General features: G+C 51.4%; 1 protein-coding gene across 2 annotated transcripts in view; it reads left to right on the top strand.

Moving 5' to 3' along the window:
• The first annotated feature begins 703 nt into the window (after positions 1-703).
• The window catches only part of LOC138064629 (unconventional myosin-Vb-like), a 135,607-nt gene continuing 113,052 nt past the window's right edge, over positions 704-23,258 (top strand). For both annotated transcript variants that reach the window (XM_068928074.1, XM_068928073.1), the window contains exon 1: positions 704-835. In XM_068928074.1, coding sequence (XP_068784175.1) covers positions 809-835 — 27 coding nt within the window. In that variant the 5' untranslated portion in view covers positions 704-808. The remainder of the gene's footprint in view (positions 836-23,258) is intronic.

Genomic DNA, 23,258 nt, shown 5'->3' with positions numbered 1-23,258 from the left:
CATCCCGTGCTGGTCCACTCGAGCTGGTCCATCCCAGGCCGGTCCATCCCGTGTTGATCTATCCCCTGCTGGTCCACTCGAGCCAGTCCACTCGAGCTGGTCCATCCCGTGTTGGTCCATCCCATGCTGGTCCACTTGAGCTGGTCGACTCGAGCCAGTCCTTCCTGGGCTGGTCCACCCGAGCCGGTCCATCCCGTGTTGGTCCATCCCAAGGGAGTCCATCCCGTGCTGGTCCACCCGAGCCGGTCCATCCCGTGCTGGTCCATCCCAAGGGAGTCCATCCCGTGCTGGTCTACCCGAGCCGGTCCGTCCCGTGTTGGTCCATCCCAAGGGAGTCCATCCCGTGCTGGTCCACCTGAGCCGGTCCATCCCGTGCTGGTCCATCCCGAGGGAGTCCATCCCGTGCTGGTCCACCCGAGCCGGTCCACTCGAGCCGGTCCATCCCGTGCTGGTCCATCCCGAGCGAGTCCATCCCGTGCTGGTCCACCCGAGCCGGTCCGTCCCGGGCCGCTCCACGCCGTGCGGTGCCGGCAGCACGGCGCCGCCCCATACCTGCGCGGGGCGCGGCGGAGGCGGAGCGGCGGTGGCGGCGGCGGCGGCGGTGGCAGCGGCGGCAGCGGCGGTGGTGGCGGCGCTGCTCCCGCCCCCCCGCGGCCCCGCCCCGCGCGCTCCGGCCGGCGGCGGCCGGTGTAAAGGTCGGGCCGGCGGCACCGCGGCCCCCGCTGCTGCCTCCGCCGCCTCCGCCGCCGCCGGCCCCATGCGCCCCGCCGCGCCCCGCGCTCCCTAGCGCCCGCGCCCGCGCCCGGCCATGTCCGCGGCCCAGCTCTACACCCAGGTGCGCCCCGCGGGGGGGGGGGGGGGGCGGGGAGGGGGCTTCGGCCGGGCGGGCTGCGCACGGTTAGTTATTTATTTACCTATTATGTATGTACGTATTTATTTAACTAACTCGGTGCCCGCGGAGTGGGGCACCGGGGCTGCGCGGAGTCCTCAGCGCTTTCTCATCCTTGGAGAAAACAAAACAAAACAAAACAAAAAAAACAAAATAAAAAGGGGAGAAGGGGGGAGGAAAAAAAAAAACAACCCCCCCCCAAACCTCCCCCCCTAAACTTCTCCTTTCGGCTTTCCCGGCTTTATTTCCTGGCTTTTCCCCGCTGTTGTGCAAGTCCCGGGCAGCGCGGCGGCGCTTCACCTGTTTCCGTGCGCACCGGGAGGGCGGTGGCGCGGGGGGGGGGGGGGGGGGGGGGGCGGTGCGCGCCCGCGGCCGCTGCGCCCGCGGGGGCGGGGAGCGCGCAGGCGTTTGCGCCCGGAAAAGTGCGAGTTACGGGCAGGAGCTCTGAAAAGCCTCAAGTCTTGTAGTGGAGGGGATAATGCCCCCTAGCTCTGATTTATTTATATATATATATATTTATATATATATATATTTTTTTTTTTTTGAGCAGAGCTTGTGACCTGGGCTAGATAGCGCTTTCCCCCCCTATTTCTTAATTTATCTTCAGGACCACGCTCTGCTCCGGGACAGACACCCAGTTCCCACGGCCGACAAGGTCGGTCGCCGTCCCACACAGCGTCCCGGCACGTTCTGACCCGAAATAAGCTCGTGGCATTTGCGGGCCAGGATATGAGCGAAGCCGGGTTTATTGAGTCAGGAACAGGGAAAATGCTCTTTTCCAGGCTTGCTTGTGGACTGGGAGCGCTGGCAGTGGCGCGGGGCGTTGGGGCTGGTGCGTGTTGCCCGGAGAGCACGTTGGTGTGAGATGTTCCCACCAAGGAGCAGGGTAGCGATGCTCTTTCTAGACCGTTTTTGTTTTGTTTTGTTTTGTTTTAGTTTTTTTTTTGTTTTTGGTTTTTTGGACAAGACTGACCTGATAGGCAAAGGGATGAGTTAAATGCCGTGGCGGTTTCTGTGCTGGCGGTTTCTGCCCCCCCTCTAGCAAGAAGCTTTGCGTCCAGAGAGAGAAATCTCTGCTGATTGACTTGGCCTGATCCAAGAATTCGTCACTCACGGTGGGAGTTTTGCCCAAGTTGCGAGTAATAAATAACTCCTACGGAGAGAGCTGTGCATCGTTACGATGCTCTATAAGACTATTTCAGGCAGGAGGGATCGAGGGAATATGCTTATTAAAAAGTATCAATAATGTTAGGCAGAAGCTCCTAGAGAAAAGAACTTGGCTTCAGAGTGCTTTTTGCTGGAAGACTGTAACATGCCAGCATGGTCTAAGGTAATAAGGAGAATTTTAATGCTTTAAATTCTTGTTTTTTGACCGTGGTCAGCATGGAGACCATTGCCAGACTGGAAACGGTCCTTGCGAGGAATCACTTTTTGTCTCTTGTACTTAAGTGGTTTTTTTTTATTGTTGTTGTTGGATCTTTGGGTTTTTTTTTTTCCTCTGAATCTCTGCTTCTGTCTGAATTTTACAGATGGCTCTTATGTAATATTGGGGACTGTCACTTTTATTTTGGTGCCTGCTATTTAATATATAAAACGGATCGCGGATGAACTGTGAACTTTGGGGAACTCGCCCTTTGAACCTTTGTTAGCGCAAGAAGTCCCGCTGGATTCAGCAGGGCTGTCCTGTGAGCGGGCCGACCTCCAGGAGGAACAGGGTTTTTTTTCCCCTCCTCCTCTCTTTCCTGAAATGAAGCCCTCTGAGCTGGGGAGGATGCTTGGTCTCTTCTCCCATGTTCTGGTGACGGAAAGTTCTCGAGCGAAGGCCTCCGAAAGCGCCGCAGGGAGAAAACCCCAGGCCATGCTGGGAAGGGTGGTGGGCACGGACGGGTGGTTTCCCACCAAGCCTGGCCCAGGCCCTCCTGGCTCGCCGGGGCGGTGTGGGCACCGTCGCTCTGCGTGGTGGAACGGTGATGCTGAGCTCAGAGAAACGTGCTGCGATAACCGAGCAGGATGAGGCCCCTGTGTGGGACCCATCTGCGGAAGAGGGTGGCCTGAGTCCTTGGGTTCGGCCCAGGAAAAGATGGATTTACAGAGTAACCAGGCATTAAAGCAAACAAAAGAAACGAGTAGTTGGAACGCAAACGTCCGTTAGGGTTTGAGAGACAACTGCTCTTTTAAAGCAGAAACCGCGGGATGGTCGGGCTGTACGGATAAGCTCGTCGGCGTGATGGGGGCGCCGTTTCTTGAGTCAGGACGCAGGTGAAGGGAAGCCGGGCAGTACTGCTTGCTGAAATCAATACAGTTGTCTTGCTAAAAGCCTATTGATCTGAGCCCAGTGTTGCATTAACATAGCCACAACATCGTCTCCGGTGTCCTGCCTCTCACTGCTTAAACTCGAACAAAAGAAACTGCTGGAGAGCAACTTGGGAAAGAGCAAGTGGGATTTCTTGGGGCCTGCCTTCCTTCCTTGCAGCTGGGCTGCTGAGACCTGCTGTCTGATTTTCTGAGAGCCAGAGAGCCTTTGGCTTCCAGGTGACACCTGCAGAAGGTCTCCTGGGAGCTGGTGGGTTATGTGGCATCTTCTTAGCACTTGTTAAGCCAGTGCCAAAAGGGCCGAGGTGGTAAGTTTGCCGTGTTGGGCTTCAGTACTTCTCTGGGTGGCCCCTAAACCAGAGGGGAGCTGGAGCTGGTTGCCCACCAGGCTGTGACCTCCTGGTGGAGATGCTCCATGCTGTGTGTGTCCCTTGCCTGGGACATGCCACGAGGCAGAGCTGTGTGAGCTGGCAGGGGATTTCGGGGGCTCAGGAGCACAGTGTGGATGCAGCGTGATGGACGGATGCTGTCACCGAGCCGGGTTCGCAGTGCTGGTGCCGAAGTGCCGTGGCCCCTGGTGCCTCCTGTGCCCTGCACGGCTCTTCCTCGTGCAGCTCATCCCGCAGACTCGCTGCTGCAGGGGTGCAGAGCAGGAACGTGTTAGTGAGACCAAACAAGGAGAATGACTGGTGTTTAATAGCCCCCATTAAGCAAGATGATTAAGAGCTGTGCCTTAATTAAAAGCAGGTGAGTAGTTCCAGAACTGCTTGTGTGCACCAAGCTCAGCGCACGTCTGACTTTGCTTGAGTGAGTAATTAAGGGGAGTCCTTTACGACTCAGCGCACCTCTCTCTCCTAGCGCGATGTTTGGGAACTTCAGGATTGTCTGTACCTGGATTTTGTGTTGCAGAAACAAATATGGATGTAGTGCAGCTTCTGTCCCAGCAGAAGAGGTGTTGCATGGTAGCGGGTGCAGACCCGGTCCCGGAGCACGTAGCGCTACCGCCTGGGAGGGGACGGGGCGGCATCAAGGATCCCCTCTTGCAAAAAGTAAAATAAAACAAAACCTGATCAAGATGAACTTGAGCCGTGTATAACCTCGGTATAAATATATTCCTGTACTCTGTTGCAAGCGTAGCGTTGAGGGCAGCTTTGCAGAGCTTAATTTCAAGGGAATTCCTGCTATCCAAAATCGCAGGGTGTTAATTACACGTTTGTCAGAAAGCTGATGTGGGCGAGCAGGTCCGGAGTGGGATTGCCCAAGGGCAGGGCTGGCGGGAAGTGGGCCGACGGGAGGAAAATGGTTTGCACTTGGCAGGTGGGCAACTTGCTGAGGTTCCCGCGCTCGGGCCGTTCCCGCGTCATCCCGGCCGCACAGCAGCGACGAAACGTGCCCCAAACCAGAAGTTTGGGTGGGAAGAGGCACTGCGAGCTCTGCTCCCTCTTCCTTGTTCATCGCTTGCAATCATCCTGTTACACCTGGGGCGGGTTGGGAGCGACGTGGTCAGGAGGGCCCCCACCAAGACGCCCTGTCCCACCCCGGCCAGAGCCCTCCCGTGAAACCTGCTGCTGCCGCAGCTAACGCGCGCGCAGGGGTAACTGCAGTCCAATCCCTTTAAATCGTGCGTAAACCTGTGCAGCTATAAGAGGATAATGCCGGGAGTTTCTGTTCCTCCGAGCTAGGTGCTGTACGAAGTTGAGGGAGGGCGTTGCCAGCAAAAACGTGCATCTCCAGAAATGGCTTGGTTTGCATCGTGAAGCTTGAGACGAGACCCGTTTGCGTTAGTGGCCTTCGTATGGCTAGAACAAATATATCATTGCTTTTGCTTCTGGATAGTCTGCTCTCCTAAAGGTACTTCCTAAAAGGCGTTAACTGTCGATTTAAGTGTAGCCTCCGAACCAAATGCAAAACAGTGCTTCTGCCAGTCGGGAGAATGAGCTGTTCCCTTCTGCTCCCAGGGTGTCGTGTAGTTCAAGATGTGCTACTCAGAAGTTCTGCAAGCTCTTAATGAGTTAGAAACCAGTACACTTATTTATTTCCCTCCCCCTTCCTCCGTTGTTCTCAGTGGCTCTTATTTGCCAAGTCTTCTTGGTAGATAATAGAACTTAATGCATTAAAAATATCCTTTTTTAATGGCTTGCTCTGGGTACGGAAAGCTCTGGCTTTCATTTAGAGTTGTCTTATTAAATAAAGGAGCTGTACTGAATTAACAGTTTCTGACCCTTGCGGGGGAGCCTTTCAAAAGCGAACGCGCCCGGTGTGATTGCCCGCTGACCGGCTGGCTGCATTACTTGGCAGAAACCTTGCGATTTCTGGAAACCTCCGAACGCCTTGTCCTTCGAGGCTTCGGCGGGGTCCGTCCTTCGTGGGCGCTTGCGGGTCCCTCCAGGGCTGAGGAGCAGCTCGAGGAGCCAGAGGAGCTCTCCTCCTCTTTGCCATCCCAAGGAGGGGTTATTTTCTCTGCACCTTCCAGTGAAACCAAGGGGGTTAGGAGGGAGCTTGCCCGTCGCGGAGTGCGTGCCTCAAAAATACATGAGGGCACGCAGTGGCGTTGGTGGAGCTGGCGGGGGTCCCTGCCTTTTTCTGCGAGGCACCTGTGCATCGCTCGCAGGGCTATAACTGGTTTTCTATATATTGCATACAAAAAAAATAAAAAATCTTCAGAATAAGCGTCGAACGTGGGAACGTTGCGGTTTGATCCAGGGACATCCGCGTCCGTCACCGCGGAGCTCCTGGGACGCAGCTCCCCGAGGACTCCTGCCGCTTCGTTGGCAACTCCTGCTAGGGAAAGCAGCTTGTGCTGGGAGGTTGTTTTAGGTTATGAAAACACGTTTGGGCCTTTTTAAGAATTCAGTTCTTGTATCCTGATGCAGGATGATAGGAAGTAGCCACGGTGGGGTCAGAAAACACTAAATTAGAAGCTCCGTGGTACACAAGGAGAATATATTCCTGCCTTGTCTCGCATGAGTGAGATAGGCTGTGACATGTGCGCCGGGCAGCGCGGGCCAGCAGCTCGCCGGCAATTGATGTACTGTCACGTCCCTTGAATCCGCGTTTGGGATTTCTCCCGGTTGGGGAAAACGACAGCCGTGGATGGGTCGGAGCTGAAGTTTGCCTGGGCGAAGCATGGGGAAACCTCGCAAGGCACGCTGCGCCTGTCGTGCAACGCGCGCAGGGGCCGGATGCCGTCCACTTCTCCTGTAGCGTTGCTCCAGCTGGTCCTCTGCCACCAGGGCGAGCGGCCCTGGGGGAGCAGGACCTTTGCCCACGCATCGTGCGTAATGGAGGCAGTAGTGGTTGGGCTGTCGATAAACTACCGGCTGTAGCAGCCGGCCCCGGGGCCGGTGTCCCTTCTGCCCGGGGGCAATTTGGAGAATAACCGCAGGCCGCGGCCCAGGAATTCAGCTGCGGTGTGGCGACTTGGACCTCAGCAAGCTTGTGAGAGTTGTGTGTTTATGCTGACTGTGTTTTGATCTCTGTTTTTGCAATTGTTCACCTCAGCTGCTTGTCTGACCGCACCTCTGTTACCTCCATGGCTGCAATCTGTCCCCAAAAAACCAGTTGCGCTGGGAGGTTTTCCACCAGCTGGTGCTTGCATCTTCTTGAGTCCTTCCTTCAGCCGTGTGGCTTGGGGGAGCTGCGGGTGGGATGAGGACGGGCTGCCGTGTGTTTGGCTGATCTGCGAGACGAGCCACTCCTGAGTTTGGGTTTGATGTGTCCTGAAGGTAAATGTTGCAGCTGAGCTGGGAGAGGTGATTGCTTGCAAGCTAGGTTGGATGTTGGAAGAACTTGCACGTTGCTGGAGACCTCACGCCAGGGAAGGCCTTGGTGGCTCCCGACCAGCTGTCCTGTGGCTGTGTGTCCCGGCATGGCCCATCTTGTCCTCCTGCCTTCTGCTTTGCAGGTGCCAAGGCACAGTCCATGCTAATCAGCCCGGCAGAGCTTAATTAGCTTGGTGCTTGCTTTGTGCCCTCTTGCTGGTTGGGATCAGCCAATTTCATGTCGGGTTTTTTCTTCTTCTCTTCTCCTTTGTTTAAGAGCTCCTGCCCAGGTCCTGTATTGCAGGTGTGCAATGTGAGCTGCCACCGGGGGGGGAAGGCTGGTCTGTAGGGATGAGTTGGTCCTACCTGGTGGTGCTCCGAGGGATGAGTTGTACTCGAGGGTATTTGCAGCAGGAAGCTTGGCTCTTGCTGAGTAAAGTGCTTAGGATGGAGGATTTCTGCTTTGTTGTTCCTCTCTGCTGCCAATAAGCAGATACATGAAATGATGACCCTGAAAGGGATCACGTGCATCCATAAATAGCTCTGACCAAGAAAGTTATGCACACACATGCGGGTACATGTAGCCTTCTACCTATCTATACAGATATATATATAATTTTTCTATCTATGTAGTCCCCAAGTTGGCCTCTTTTACTCACTTTAGTGCAAGGCAGTTCAGGCATGTTGGACTTATTCATTAATTTACATGCTATCTCATTAGTTTGTAGTTCTGGCACAAAAGGGGTAGAGCGCTGTGACGCTGCTGTAATGGTTATCTAGGAAGGGCAGCAGCAGTGATAATCTAGCTCTCGCACGACGGCAGACTTTGAACCTTGGGAGCCGGTCGGCGTGCGTAATGAACGGCGGGCTAGCTTGGGTGAAGCCCTGAGTCGTCGTTTCTCGTTTCTCGTTGGCGCGTTGTTGGCTGCTCTTTGACCCGTTCTGCAGATGGAAGAGCTGCTTGGCCGCGGAGGGAGCGTTAGCCTGACCTACGATGCAGGGGCAGAAAAGCAGCGGCGTTTCTTGCAGCGAACCCTTAAAACTTCTTCATTTCATGAACGAGGCTGTTGAGGCCCTTCCCTATGTGTTCCCGTCATTCCGGAGCGGGAGCGCCCGCTGCCCGCCGCCCGCCGTGCCCCTGCTCCCGTCCTTCACCCCTTTGGAACAAATTCCACTTGTGGATCTTTTTTTCTTTTTTTTTTCCTCCCCTTCCCTAGCAATTTATTTATACAGGTTTTCCTTGTTATCTCCGCGAAGGTGTGGAGCCAGTGCCTTGAGAAACCCAGGCAACCTGCGCTGTTACCCTTGCGGTGACTTAGTGGTCAAACTGCCATACGATATTCCCATGCAGATGCGGGGAGCTCGTAGGATGTGCCAAGCGCCCTTTACGGGCTTCTTGGGAACAGGATGTGTTGGGAATGAATTACCGCCGCCGTTCGTCAGAACGACGTGTTGCATCGTGGGAACGGGTCCTCGTGAGCCGCGCTTCTTCAAAGCGGAAAGGCCCTGAATACGTTTAAAGATGCCTTTTAAAAAAAACATGCAGTATGGTAATAGGAATGTTCAATTTTTTTTTGCAAAATCCATGCAGGAGCAGTTTTGAGTGGATCCCCCTGCCAGTCGCGGGAAAAACCTCCGACTGCTCTTTTGTCACCCGCTGCCAAATCCCTGAGCAGGCCGCGGGAGCGGAGGCAGCCTGGCAGCTCAGGCTGCAGACATGCTGCGCAGCAAATTGATGTTGAAGGCTGCAAAAAAAAAAGAAAAAAAAAAAAAGAAATCCCATCGACATTGCTCCACTGTGCTGGGAGGTGGGCTCGGCGGACGCAACTCTGCGGCTCCATGTCCTCGGTGCCCCAGCAGTGAGGATTAGGATGGTCCCTGTTCTCCTGCAGCAGGAGATGGCAGACTTGCTGCTAGCAAAAGCCTGGGGTCATGTGTTGCCTTTCTGCATTTGATTTACCATTCAATCTGGGGATGCAATTTGACTCCGCAGGTTGGTTTGCCCATCTGATGTGGAAATGGCTCCATTTCGTGGTTTCCTCCTTGTGCACATCAAAGCTGCACCCCGAAAGGACAAAAAGTCAGGGCAAGCGTAGCTCGGAGCAGCGAGCGGGTGCAAAGATCCTGAGATGATGAAAACCTGCTTTCCTTCTAATTAAGCTGAGCAACTCCCTCGTGGGTTTATGGTTCTTAATTACTCTGAGTTCTAATAACCGGGCGCTGCATGCGTCGCTCGGTTTGAAAGGATGCATAGGTCCATCACCTGCGTGGCCATTGCCAGCCTTCACCACCAGCCTGTTTTCGCTGTTGACCAGCGTTGAACGCTTCTGCTGGTCAAAGAAAAAAATAATAAAGGGAATAAAAGCCCAAGTACCACTCGCCAGGCGTTTGCCTTGTTGCCTTTCTGTCCTGTCTGCACCTGGATATTTGAATTTACAGCCCCGGCTCGGCCAGGAAGGTCGTCGTTCCTGGAGTCTGTTCTGAGAAATGCCAGAAGTCTCTGGTTTAACTCCAGGAAGCCCAGATAACTTTCCACCTGCTTGGTTTCTTTTGCTTTGTTTTTTGTTTTCCTTTTTCAGTTGACTTTTCTGCCTGGGCCCTGACCCAGTGAGGCGATAACTCGCTCTGTGCAAAGCGATCAGATGAATGCTTACGCTTCGGCTGCTCTGCCTGGCCTTGCCGAGCTGGTGTATCTCCGTTCGTCTCCTCTCCCATGAACTACTGCAGAGGTGCTGGGGGATGGAGTCAGAGCTGTTGTGTAAAATTAAAAAAAAAACCCCAAAACACAAAAAAACTTGAGTGCTACTACTTTTTTTTTTTATTATTCTTATAATTTTTTACAGGCTGGTAAACTGGATCAAATGCCCATCTAGCCCTTCACCAGTTTGCTGGGAGCCAAGGCTGCTCGCTGCTTGGGAACCCTGCACGCTCTTAAACAGCACCAGAATAAACTCCTAGATTAGGTGCCATAGCTAATGTTCATCCGTTCTTGTTTTTCCCCTCTGCCTGCTTTCCCGCAGCCCCGCGTCACTGAGCAGGTTATTGCGGTGCCATCCCTCCCCGGCGCGGGAACAGGGCGACAAAATCCCCGACGCCGGGCAGACGTGAGCGGATTTGTGCCATCTCGTTTGAACCCCGTCTCTCCATTTCTGAGCCTTAAAAATGAGAGATCTATTTTCTGCTTGGTAGTTGGGTTTCTTTGTTTCTTTGTTTGTTTATTTGTTTGTTGTGTGTGTGAGGGTGAAGTTGTGCTCCAAGAGCCTCTGCACCCGCTCGGCACCAGCAAGCTGCAGCCGTGCCCGCTCCGCTCTCATCATAAGCTCTTGCTCGTAACAAATGACTACAGAAGAGATCAAAAACATCCTTTGTGCTCTTTGGGAAATCTGTCGCTACTCTTTGCCAGCCTGAGTGGGATGTAAAACCTAAACGTTCGTTCTGGCTCTGTTGGAGGGATGGATTTTTATTTTAAATCATCTTTAAGAACAAGATTTGCTTGGATTGGCCTTTCAGGATCTGAGTATCTGATACTTTAGTAGCTATGGAGATGATGGGATGGGTGAGGGGATGAGTGAGGCTCTGTTCAGCCTGTGCAGATCTTTCCCGGCCCCAACATTGCTTGCAGTTGAGCCAGGCCAGTACAGGTGTCCCCGTGCACCTCTGCTCGACACGAAGCCCAGCTTTTGAGCTGTGACTGGGTGCACAGTGGGGGCTTCACCAGTGTAACCGACAGGAGTCTTTGGTGTTGGGCAGACGGGCTGCTGCTAAGGGTTCTCCAAGCCTTTAGTATCTTCTTGCTGAAGAAGGTGCTGTATCCTAGAGGTCTCAACTCTGTTAGGAAGTTTCAGGAGTAGAAGGTCATGAGAAATATTTTCTGTTCACCTATTTGCTAAATGTTGTCCAGATCTCATCTGATCGCTGACTTGAGCAGTATCTAGGAGCTTAAACAGAAGTACTGAGAGGGAGGAAGGGAGCAGAGATCTCCAAGCCATGCTGCCGCATCGCTTCTCCCTGGGTCCCTGGCAGGGTTTGGATTAGTGGATGTCCTTCCTGGAGCTGCTGGCTGCGGGGAAGGAAGCTGGTGGCACTGGCAGGTCAGCTTTGCACCATCTCCAAGAGTAAGCCCAAGCGGGAAGCTGTGATGAAGTTCTCCAAGCCAGGCAGTCTTGGCTTGGAGAGTCATGGGCAAGGTCTGCCCCTTGTGTCTTCAGGGGCCTCACCGCTGCAGTGGGATTAGTGGTGCTGCTGCCTTCTAGATGGCAGAGAGGCTCTTGAGAGCAGCTTAGGGTGAAGAGGTGCTTTATGTTGGGGAAATGTCAGGCACGTGGAGTTTGTAGCAGACTGCTGTCTCTTGTCCTGCTCCTCTTTGTTAATGGGAACCACCCCTGAAGGTGAGGTCCTGAGCTACTGATGGTCAGAGGAGGGATGGGAAGATCCTTAAACCCTCCGGCTTTAGCCTCTCCCGTCGTGCCAACCCTCCGCAGGGTTGTGAAAGGATGCTCCCCTTTCCTCCTGAATCAAAAAGGGAAAAAAAAACGACCTTAATGCCAGTGTCATGACTGGGCAGAAAGATTAATCGCTTCACTGGATTTCTGTCTTGGCGAGAAGATGAAGTATTTAGGAATGCGGTCAACTGCTGAGCAGTAGGAAATAGAGTTCAGGCCAACACGGCCAGATGGAAACCACTTCATCTCCCGCTATGGGGGAAGGATTGAAGTAATTAAAACTTGCATCTTGCCCGAAATACAGCTACTCTCTGGGCATGCCCTATCTGCAAAGCTGATGAAAAATACCCACTTGCAATATGTGTTTTAAGGTTATGTGCTTCAGATGCCCTGCTCCTGCCATGAGGCCAGGCAGAAAGGCCGGAGCAGGTCCTCCCTTGCAAATCTGCACTGGCTGCAGTAGTTGGCCTCCTCTCCCGCATGAATAATGCAGGACACCTGCCAAACGGCAACCAAACAGTTTCACCTTCCTGGTCCTCCAGCTACATCTAATCGTCGCATGGCTGTTGGGCAGCAGTAGTCTTCTGCCCAGCTGGACCCTAGCTACACCTATACGCATGGCCAACCAACCAGACTCTCTCGCAGCCCTTCTGGGCTGTGATATTTTATTTTACTTTTATTTTTGGTCCTTTTCTGTTGGTTTTAGGTGACACTGGCATCCTTGTGCTCTGAAGGGGGATTCTGGTTACTAAGAGATGAGGCTTCTCAGTTGTAACTGGAGTCCTCTCCAGCTCTCCGATTCGGAAAGTCTCAGACAACGCTTTGGATACGAGTTGGGCCTGACCTATTAGTTTACTTGCTGTTATATGCCAGGTTTTTATAGGGTATTTTCTGTTTTCTCTTCGAGTGGCAGGATTACTTTTTGTTTGCTTTGAAATTCCAGATACCCTATACTACTTTGCTTGGTATTATCCAAATTTAGGCTGTAGCTAATCTCCAGTGTGACGCTTTTTTTGCTGTCTCTGTGCAGAAGAGAAGACTGGATGTGGTGCTTGATGGAGAATCCCTGATACTGAGGTGGTAAAAGGTGTTTTGAATCATCGAGTTATGCAGTTCTTAAGTTAGTGAGGCTTCATGCTTTCAGCAACTGCAAGCAGTTTCTTGTCGTTATGCGTTCAGGGCTGAAGTGTGGACATTTTATTGGAAGGTTTCTCCTTTAGAAACAATTTAATTTTCATTAGTAATGTTTTGGGGGAGCAATCTGTTGGAAGCTATTTCATCCAGCATGCTGTCTTTCAGCTTATAAACCCTCTTTCATGTGGCTCGTTCAGGGGAAAAATGGCATTACGCACTACCTCAGTCATTCAGATGTCACAGAGGAGATTGCGTTTGACTAATCAGGGGAAATTTGGGAAGATTTAGTAATGCCAGGAGACATGACCCAGTTTCAGATAAATGCGTTTCAGACAATAGAGGTACTACACAGTGGAGGAGGGGAAGATGGCCACAGGGTTGAAATACTTAATTACTATTTATCTTTTTTTATTGTGCTGCCTCTTTCTTGGATCCGGAGCTGCCGGCCGGACCCTCTCCGCGATGCAGCTGCCCTGGCAAAGGAGGCCGGCTCCGACGGAGGTTTTGCTTGGTTTGTTAGGCGGTGGTACAGCCTCCGGGCTGGATCTGGGGCTGCCGGCCGCTGTGACCTGCTGGCATTCACCAGGAGCGTGCTGGGAGTCTGCTTGGGTTTGCTCTGGAGTCCCTGCCCTTTGGTGTTCCCGAATACGAAATCTGGCTTGGTTGTTCAAGAGATGGACAAGAGTTGTTCCAGAGCTGAAGGGCCCGTCACCATTTGCTTCCTGTGTGATGATACCCCTAGGTGTGAGATGGTGGTTAATGGTGTTTTGACGGTGGTTCAGCTTTGGTGCTGCGCTGTGACCTTTCTGCAGTTGGTGGTGAGCCCCTAAGGTCTTCTCTTGAGGTGGTGGGAAGCCTAGAATTAAAATAAGGCTCGGAGCAATGAACTGATGTGAATAACAAACTTCTGGGTAACTTCTACTCTTGGGATTAGAAAAGAGGGGGGAAAAGTTTGCTCAGAAGTGGGGAACCTGTTGCCTTGTTGTAGGAGCTGGGACTCTAGAAGGCTGCTCGAACGCTCTGGCTGGGTAAGAGGAGACCTCATGATGCTCATCTGATCCAGAGGTTGTCCTTCCTGTGAAGTGGATCTTAAGTAGAGGAGACCATAAATCCGTATAGCGCAGTTCCGGGGCTTTCCTTGTGCTGCAACCCAATACAACCCTTACATGTTTATATGCAGTTCATACCTATTCCAGTATTGTTCTAGGTTTTCAGCCAAAATCAACAGAAATTGCAGGGGCGTAGCACTATGATCTTTTAAAAACTGAGAGGGCTGGAGGGTAGAAACTGCATAATTTTTCGGCGCAGTATATTCTGTCAAGCAACTTATGGCTGTTTGTGCAAGGTTTGTATTTGCAGCCGTGAGCTAGAACGTTTTAATTTTATAAGGAGTTTTAAACAGAATTTAAGCTTGTAACCTTTTATAAAAATAGTTTTATAACCTGCCCAGGGTGAGGCAACAAAACTTCTACCTTAATTTCATATTGGAGCTAAGCGTCTGGATGTATCTGGAAATTGGCAGCAGTGTGAATGTCCTACGGGATGTATCAATGTCAGCGCCCAGCTGATAAGGGGAAGGAGCATCTTGCCGCATGGGCATGCGGTCTGGGAGGTCGGTGTTCAGGGAAAATCCCCCACCGAGGGATGTGCGGCAACCACTGCTGATTTCTGGAAGGGGGTTCAGGCTTTCGACTTCTTGCCTTTATTGTTGAAAACAGCCTTTTGAATGATTGTTCAGCTCTAGGTGGTTTTTTTAATGCTTTATTTTTGCCTGCAGCTGTGGATTCTACTGCTGTGTCTGCACCTTGCCAGCCCAGGAAGTTGCAGTCATTCCTCACTGCAAATGAAATAAGATAGTCTTTATAATGGCTGGCCTTGTTGGTAGGGTTTTTTTTTTTTTCCTCTTTTCCTTTCTTTTTTTTTTGCCCTCCCCTTTCTCCTCTCCTCCTGCACTTTTCGTGGCTGGATTGGATTTTTCCAGCTGCTTTAGTTTCGAGCTGGTTGGGTGGGATTGCATTGCTCTGAAGCCTTCCACGTGCGCACGGGACAGGCACACTGAGTCTTGCAGGCTGGCTCCATCCCACCGCTTCTCCTAAGTCATGCACCGGACTGGTGGCACAGCCCAGTTGACACTGAAAGCAGCTGCTGTGGTTGGTGCTGGGAAGTGGGGAGGCCGGATGGCCCCAGCCCCGCTGCCTTCTTCCTCCAAACCGGGGGCAGAACTGAATGGTAATACCACCACTGAAGGAAGGGGTGGGAAAAAAGTCCCAAAGAAGGTGGAGAACGGCAACGTCGTGGACGTAAATCACCATCGTCCAGGCGTGAGCAAGGTGCCGGTGCTGGACCCGGCAAGGGATGTGCAGGGAGGCAGAACAGGGGCCATCTGCAGAGGGGTTCAAGCGGGGTTACAAGCCCTGGTTCCTACCCTACTGGGCACAGCTGAATGAAAGCAGGAGGAAAGGAGAGCTCGGGGAGACAAGGCTCGATACACTCCTGCCATGCTGCAGCAGGTCGTGCCTTTTGTATATGGTGGCATTTAACCTGGGGAGGTGCAGAGCGAATAGCCCAGCTCTGCTCGGGGTGTGTGGTGCACCCAACTTCTGTCTGTTGGGAGGTGCAGCTGCTCCTGTCCCTGCCTGTGTCTGCTGGTGGGCACAAAGTGCTGCTGCTGCTGCTGGGAAAGCGGGAATTTGGGTGTCTGTTCCAGGGCAGCTGGATTTCCTGCCTTAAAATAGCTCCAGAGATCACACCAAGCTCTGCATGTCTCCATCTGCAGAGGACAGTGTTTTGCTCCAAGTGAGCACAAGTGGATATCTTAAATACTGTTTATTCTGTTCTTGTCTGTGACAACAGCTCTTCGGAGGACTTGCAGGCATTTCTGTGCTAGGCTGGCTGGAGGGAGAGAATTCATTTGCAGAAAGTCTCCGTGAAGCGTCCTGGGTGCCTCTTCTGAGAGCCTGAGACCTTATTCAAACGCTTCCTGGGGAAGGCCAGCAGTGCCTCTTAACTACTTTGAAAATTAGAATTTTTTCCTGAGTAGCTTCCCAAATTCTGTGGGTGTGTGTGTTTTGTCTTTTTGTTTGGTTTTTGTTTCTTTTTTTTTCTCTTTTTACCAAGCTGTAGTAAGTTTCAAGCACCTTTAATGAGCAGATTAGCACTCTCCGCAGGCTAAAGTCCTTCTTCTCTTGTCACGAAGCCTTGAAGGCAGTATACTGACAGTCCCCTGGATATGCAACTCTGTAGAAAAATGGTGCTCTAACATGCTATCTACAGTGCTTGCTGGAACATATCCAGCCCTAGTTTGTGTCTAAATAAATTCATTTCCTCTGTACATACCTCTGGGCATGTGAATTGTGCACTGGGGCCTCAAGGGGCTCTAAACTGCTAATTCTGGTCGTGTCCCATAAAACGCTTGAGTAGGATTTTAAAGCATTAGTAGCTCCTTGACCTATTCTTTAGGGATGTGCATATGCTTGTGACATTTGTGTAGCTTAAACATTTAATGGTGTTAAGCAACCTTAAAGAGCACCGGAAGACAACCTTTGCCTCTTCCCTGTACCCAGACATGACGCAGTCACGTTGGCTGTTTCGGGCACTTGTTGATTAGTCTCTGGCTGGATGCTTGTCCATGAAGGTGAGGCTGCCTTGCTTTGCTCTCCGTGGCCATTGTGGACACGCTGCGTTAATGGAAACCACGATGGAGGTTCTTGGGAAGTAAATCCCACCATGTGCAGTGAGGAGGTGTCGGTGCCCCACAGCAAGAGGAAAGGGCCAGCATACGTGTGGCTACAGCTGAAGATGCTGTTTGCCTGACTTGCTGGAGAAGGCACCTGCAGCACTTTGTGGAACCGTGAAGGCTTCACTTAATCCTGGGATTCTGCTTGTGGTTCTTGGAGCACTTGGGACTTTTAAGAGCTTGTCTCCACTCAGATAAGTGCTCAGCCTAAAATGGTAGGAGCTGTCCAGTTGAAAGACATGTAGGACGTGAAGGACATGTCTACTAGGAGCAGCACCCTGGCATTCACATCAAGGTATCAACTTAGGTGGGATCTGTGGTGGCTTTTTGGGCAGCATCTCTTGAGACTGTATTTGAAATCGTGCATGGCGCTGGGAGCTCATGTGATCTTTGGATGACTGAGGAATGATAGTACCCAAGTTGGTAGGAAGATGGTCTTGCTATTTCTGTGCACACAGGTAATACAAAAGCTAGACGACTCACTCTCACGTGCCCAGGAAGGGAGCTGAAAAGTTAGGAAGAGCTAAAAATTATCTGGGATCTGGAAAAACCTGTTCTGCAGTCAGGCTAAATTTCAATACACTTAATTTGTCCAGGAAGGACGAGGTCATTCTGGAAGGACTCGCCTCCACTCTTCCTGCCCATGCACAACCTAACTTAGCGGGTAGGGGCAGAGCAAAATCCAGCAGCTGAGGCTAGAAGGAGCCAGCCCAGGAGTTGGACATGCTGCAGTTGGATATGCCAAAATCAGAGATTTTTTTTTAAGCTATATTTTCTAGGCAGAACTCGAAGGCGAAACCAGCAAAACGATCGTCTCATGTCCGTGGTATGAAGCATCTCAAGGGACCTGTCTCTGTTTTCTGAGTAGCAGACGGCTACTCATAAAACAGTTTACACTTGCGTTTGTTTCGGGCAAGCCAAGCGTTTTACGGGAAGGTCTTCCGGGCAGTCCGGCGTCCGCGCGTCACACCGCGATCCTTCCCGCGGCACGAGCCTCGCGGGGGGATGCCAAAATCCTCCCACTGCAAACTGATAAAACTTACCTGCAGCACTCAGACGACTGGAGCACTCTATGTCCTTTTACGTCCTACGGCTTGGAGAGATTTACAGCCTGTTCTCCCCGGCGCTGGGGGGAAGGAGGTGTGGAGGAGGAGGTGGCCTTTCCCTCCCGTGCGTGCAAGTATAGAAGTGTCAGAGGAGCAGGGAAAACCCATCTCCGGAGGTCTCCAGCCTCAGTTTCCTGGCTGAAAACATGCAGTGGGAATCCTGATTTATTTATTTATTTATTTATTCATTTATTTTCAGACAAAGCCCAGCCTTTTGGTAGTGCCCCATTGACCGTTAGCAAAAGGCAAACCTCCTCCGGGAATAGGCTCAGATACTCTCTAAACGGGTTAAACTACTTTCCTATGAAAAGAGCCTTTGTGAAAACCAGTACCTCAGGGTTTCTTGCTGGAAAAGCAGCAGTCACAGACCAAATGTGCCAGGCAGCCCCCACTATGGATGACTCTTGGCCAGCTGATCTCACCTGGGTTCCCCCTGTGGGCAGTAGAAATGGGTACCATGCCCAGCACCTTTTAAATAACAAGCAATCTAGTGTTCCTAAATAACACCAAAATGATGCAATGTGAACTTCTCTGCCTATAACTTAGCCTGATAAACGCTTGTATATTGAAGCATTATATGCTATGAAATAAGCTCAGCAGAAGTAACCTTCAGCAGCTCTGGAAAATAGTGTCTGGACAGGGTGGTTGGCTGCGACCGGGGCCGGGTGCCGCGTCGGTGCGTTTTCAGCATTGCATCGTTATGTCATGGAGTCAATCACGCACACTTGCAAAGGGAACAGGCCTTTGACATCACGTGGGTTTTCAGAAACTACAAGGAAAAACGAGTTTCATGGCAAACTTTAACCATTAACTTACAAATCCAGTGACGTGGTGGCTAGAAGCAGCGGGCTGGGGCTGGCGGGGGGCTGAGGATGGGCTTCAGCTTTGGGTTAGGGAGCCACCCGGCTTTGCTCTCTTCAGTGCAAATACGATAGGGAAAAGGAGAGGAGGGCAAATATTTGCATTTCCACTGTTGAATCCATCTCGCCGATGCCGTGGTGGGAACGTCTCCTCTCTCATTTAATTCTCTGCTCTCGCTAAACTATTTCCTAATGTGCCGTTTGTTTACCGAAAGCGGGTGCTTATCTTCCCTGTAGCTAGGAATAGCGAGTCCGAAGCTGATGCTGCGCTCGGGCAGTGGCTTTGAAACGCTCCGATAAGGGGGGTTCTGCCGTCCTTGCAGAGACCGGCTTATCGGGGAGCAACAGAAATGGCAGAGAGAGATGCTGTGAATCTCCTTTTTCCCTTGCTAGAGAAAGAAAACTGCAGTAGTTCCAAAGACTAGTTAGACTGCCATGACGGTCTGCACCAAAAAGCTGTTTTCCCTTGCACGTTGGAGGTGAGAAGGGTGGTTTGGTCTGAAGCTCTGAAGGCTTGCTGGAGCACCTACACACTAGCAATGCTAATATGCTGGGGTGGAAAGAGACAACGGTATGAATTCCTTACCAAAAAGAAATCTCAGTGACTTTATACTTACTGAGTCATATGTTTGAGGTTATTTTATTCCGTAAGCATCCCATACCTGCGTTTGTCCTGCCTTATTTTCATTAATTGTATTCCATTAATTGTAGTAACTTGTGACTTGCATCTGATCTGCTAGAATTTCTAGGGAAATAGCTATTAGTGTTCTCTGTGGTTTTAGGGGATTTGGGGGGAGTTGGCCCAAGTGGCAAAGAGGGTTGTGATGGAAACCCCTTTCATCTGTTTAGCTGAGATTCGGGCAACTCTGCCGTTACCCCACGTGCTTTGGGTTCCTGGTGCTCCTAGCTGAGGCCGTCTCCCCTTGTGAGCGTCCCCAAGCTCTGCCTGCCCTCCTGAGCTGGTCTGAAAAGCCGAAACATTGAATTATGGCTCCTCCAAATGCGCTGGGTGGGACCGTTAGGAGATGAGGAAAGTAGTGAGTGCTGTTTTGTCTGGAGAAAGAAGGGATTTGGGGATGGATATACTTTTAGTGCAGGTCAGTGATGCAAAGCTATATAGCTTGTAGAGTAATATGGCTGGAAGGGACCTCTGGGCACCAGGCGTCCAATCCTGTCCAAAGAAGGGCCACTTAACCCAGGGCACTCAGGGTTTTGTCCTGCCAAGTTCAGGATATGTCCAGGGATGGAGACTGCTTTGAAAAGTAATAGAGGAAGGAAAAGTTACAGAAAAAGGAAATCTTGCATGTCCCGCTTCTGACGTGGTAAGCTGATCAAATATTCGCTTCAAATTCTTCTCCCTTGCAGCTTCACTTTCTGCAAAAATATTATATATATCTCTTATAATTGCTACTTAAGGGCTGCTTGGCGTTTGCTCATCTGAAATTCCATGTGAAATTCCTGCTGCCTGAGTAAAGGCTTAAAATTGGAACAAATTGTACTCAAGACATGGTAATACTTTGAGTAGTTCTGGTGTCGCTTGGCAAAGCATGACTTCCACGAAGTGCGAGTCATGGAGAAGACTGACTCGCATCTCACCGAGCACACGCAAATACTGGGGGGAGAAAAAAACCCTCTTCGATCCTTCAGGGCAGATTGGACATACATCGAAAATAACAGCAACGTATGGGTTTTTTTTTTTTTTTTGCCGATCTCTGTGCTCTGATCCTGGGTAGATCAAAGGACTAAAATGGCAAAAAATCCCCCATTGTGTTACCTTTCCCTTTTGTCTGACTGATCTAGGCTAATTTGCTGTGGGCAGTTGTTGGCTGTAGATGTCGGAGGGTTGAGACCCGAGTTATTTCCCCATACCCTGTGCCGAAATGTCTTTGTGGTTTCAGAGCTGCTGGCCAAGTGGTAGCAGCAGCTCCAGAAGCACGGAGGCTCCACTCGGCATGGTGGAGGAGGCGGCTCCACATGCACAAGTGGGATTTTGGGGCTTCGAGTCAGTTAGAAAATACCTTTCAATGTGTAGGTTGAAGATTAAAGTACCTTTAACCTTCGTGGTCTCAGTATAAAGCAAAGTTAAGGTTGCTCTGGGCGTTTCCACTCTGCATTTCTCAAGCTCTGCGAACTCGGCTCTGTGGGTCGTGTTTGGTTTGGGGATAACAGCAGCATCTCTCTTTAATCCGAACTACTAACTGACTTTAATTATCTCGAAGGAAGCAGGTGTTTATGCTTTGGCCTACATGGAAGAGTGCTGTCTCCTGGTCCCTTCCCGGAGAGCTTGTATCGGTTGTTGGTTTGTGGGCATGAAGGAGACGTGGTTTGAGGTGGGACCTTTCCTGAGCACCCTGCTGGTGCTGCTGGTGCCGTAAGGCCGTGCCACCTTCTTCAGGGCCGTGGTCTGCCTGGACTTTGCTTTTAAATGGCCTGTGAGGCCATCTCCTGCACCAGTGTTGGCTTAATGCTGTGGTGTGGGTGGAAACCTGACGGTGCCCCAGGTACACCATGGGGGGGATAAAGCCTCAAAAGCCAAGTTTTTAGGTGGTTGAAGAAAATACCTTTTATGAACATCTTCTAGAGCTGTGGTAGCTGTCGTATTGACCATCCAAACTTATACCCAGGCCTTTTATGGGCTCTACTCTTCAAAGCAGTCCCTACTTCTTGTAGTGGGACCGGGAGCGTTCGTCTAGCAAACGGAGCCTTTCCTTTCTCTCCAGCCTTGGGCCATGGCACGTGCTGGTCAGTCCCCAGGCCAGTAATGGCTTAGCAACAAACGCCTGTGAAAAACAGGTAAATGCATAACATAGAAGTGATATCTGTAAACTCAGTGTTGAGTAGGAGTGAGGTGAGCGTGGATTTCTTTTTTTTTTTTTTTACCCTTGCAGCCTGCTAACTCGGCAGCCGCTCGGCTGGCGGAGCGTGCTGGCACCGAGGCCCCGTGCCCTGCCGAGGGGCTGGCGTCGCAAAGCCTAATTGCACCGAAACTCAGAACCGCACCTTATTAAGCAGCTATTTGCGAGGCGGGATGCCGTAACGTCCCTGCTAGCGGCTCTGCAAACGGATCCCAAAAGACGCGTTCAGACTCGTCGCGCGCCGGCGCGCAGGCAGACGAGTATCTGCGGGTCGTCGCCGAGGGCTGCGACGGCGGGAGCGAGGGTTTCGCGGGCGCGAGGAGCAGCGGGCCTGGGGCGCGCCGTGTCCGCCCAAGCTCCCGAGCGCGGATGCCTCCCCGAACGCCTTGCGTTGAGGCACTTCCCAGCCCCCTTGCATTCGGGTGGGGTCACGGGCTTGATGGCCGTAAAAGTTTGGCCAGGCTTGATGGATCCAATGGGGACTTTTTTTTTTTTTTTTTTTTGCCCCTCCTAACAGAGCTGCTCGAAACCCGTGATGCTGCAATGCTGTCCTCCTGACTGCAGCTGGGCTGCCGTGCTTAGCCCTGCGGACACCAGCCCCGTGCCGGGGCCTGAAACTTAATTACAACCATAGGAGAGCTGCAAAGGTGACGATCAATAACGACGACAAATAATGTTTCGCCAAGGAGGGGAAATAGTTTTATTTCCTTTTTTCCTTTCTTCTTTTTTTTTCCCCCTCCCCTCTCCATTCATTCATCCGTCTACCTAGTGGAGAGTGAAATCACGCCCTAGAGAGGGAAGCAAACGCTTGGCAGGAGGAGAACTGGATCTGGGTTACGGCTGGGCTCGCCTGAGCGCCGTAACATCTCCCGGGAGCTGCCTTCATGCAGTCTTAAACTAAAATGACTCTGGGCTTTATTTGCATTTGTCTTGCTGCTTTTTTAATTAGTATTTATTTTTCAAACCTTTGATAGCAATAGGCTTATTGTGAGTTTAACCAGTTTTGCTTGAAGTAGGTTTACACCAAACCGTGGTGCTCCTTCAGCTGCGCTGCCGTAGCCTTTACCGAAAGTGGCACCAGCTTGCACGTGGGCCTGGCTGAGGCGTTTTTTTTTTTTTTTTAAGAGAGTGCAAAATTTCCTTCCTTAGCGTTGATAAAGACTGCAAAGGCCGAAACGCTGTTGTACATCAGTGCTGTGTGTCTGCGAGATGACTCGCGTAACTACCTCCATGTCGAAATCGGTGTCACCGCTTGCTGGCCAAAAAAATAACTTTTTTTTTTTTGCTTTTCTCCTGAAATTTTTTGCCTCTTGACCCAACTCCTTAAGCTTAAACGCTGCCCAGCAACTCAGAAGATTCAGAGCGAGGATTAACAGAGGTGGCCTTTTCCTACAGCCTTCCTCGTGCAGGCGGCTCCCCTACGCTTACCTGCAGGGCGCATGTCCTCCCAGAGGTGCTTCGAACTGATTTCAGCTCAGTGATGGCAAAGTCTTGCTCATTCTCTTGCTGTCGGGCCAATAAAAGCGCACAGCAGTCCTGCGTGGCGTGGGATGTTTTCGCTGCAATCATGCCTACGACGAGGGAAAATAAAGGAGAAAGGTCTAATTCTGCTCTTCCCTCCCCTCCCGAATTGGGGACAGCTTGGGGAAGTGGTGCTCAAGAGCAACATAACTTAGTTGAAGCAGAAAGATAGCTACTTAGAAGGAGGGTGCTTGCACCTGAAGGCGTTTTGCACGGATCCCATGCAGGTGTTAAAGCAAAAAGACCTGGAAATGGCTGCAACGAAACAAAAAAAATAAAACCCATCCTTGTTGCCAGACCCTTTCCTCTCACTTCCCCCCTTCCATCCTAACCAGGAGGTGTTTGAATGTTTGTTCACTGCTTCAAGTACTTTGAAGTTATTTAGCCCCGTTTTGCTAGCTCTTGATCACGGGTGCCATTCTCCAGGCATGCAAGGTTTCCTTACTAACAAACGTTATTGCTGGAATTTTTTAATTATGAGCAGTAAGACGTTGCTTATTTAAATCCGCAGTAATGGATTTGTTTTCCTGCAGTTGCTTAGCAATAAAAAGATGCAAAGGTGGCCTTTGGGCTGAGCAGCTTACGCGCTCCTCTGCTTGGAAAGCGCTGAAGAAATAAATGCTCCGTAAGTGTAACTATCG

The sequence above is a fragment of the Struthio camelus genome, chromosome Z (assembly GCF_040807025.1).
Source record: "Struthio camelus isolate bStrCam1 chromosome Z, bStrCam1.hap1, whole genome shotgun sequence".
Lineage (NCBI taxonomy): Eukaryota > Metazoa > Chordata > Aves > Struthioniformes > Struthionidae > Struthio > Struthio camelus.
Note: the sequence above shows the minus strand (reverse complement) of the source record. Positions and strands in the feature narration are given on the sequence as shown.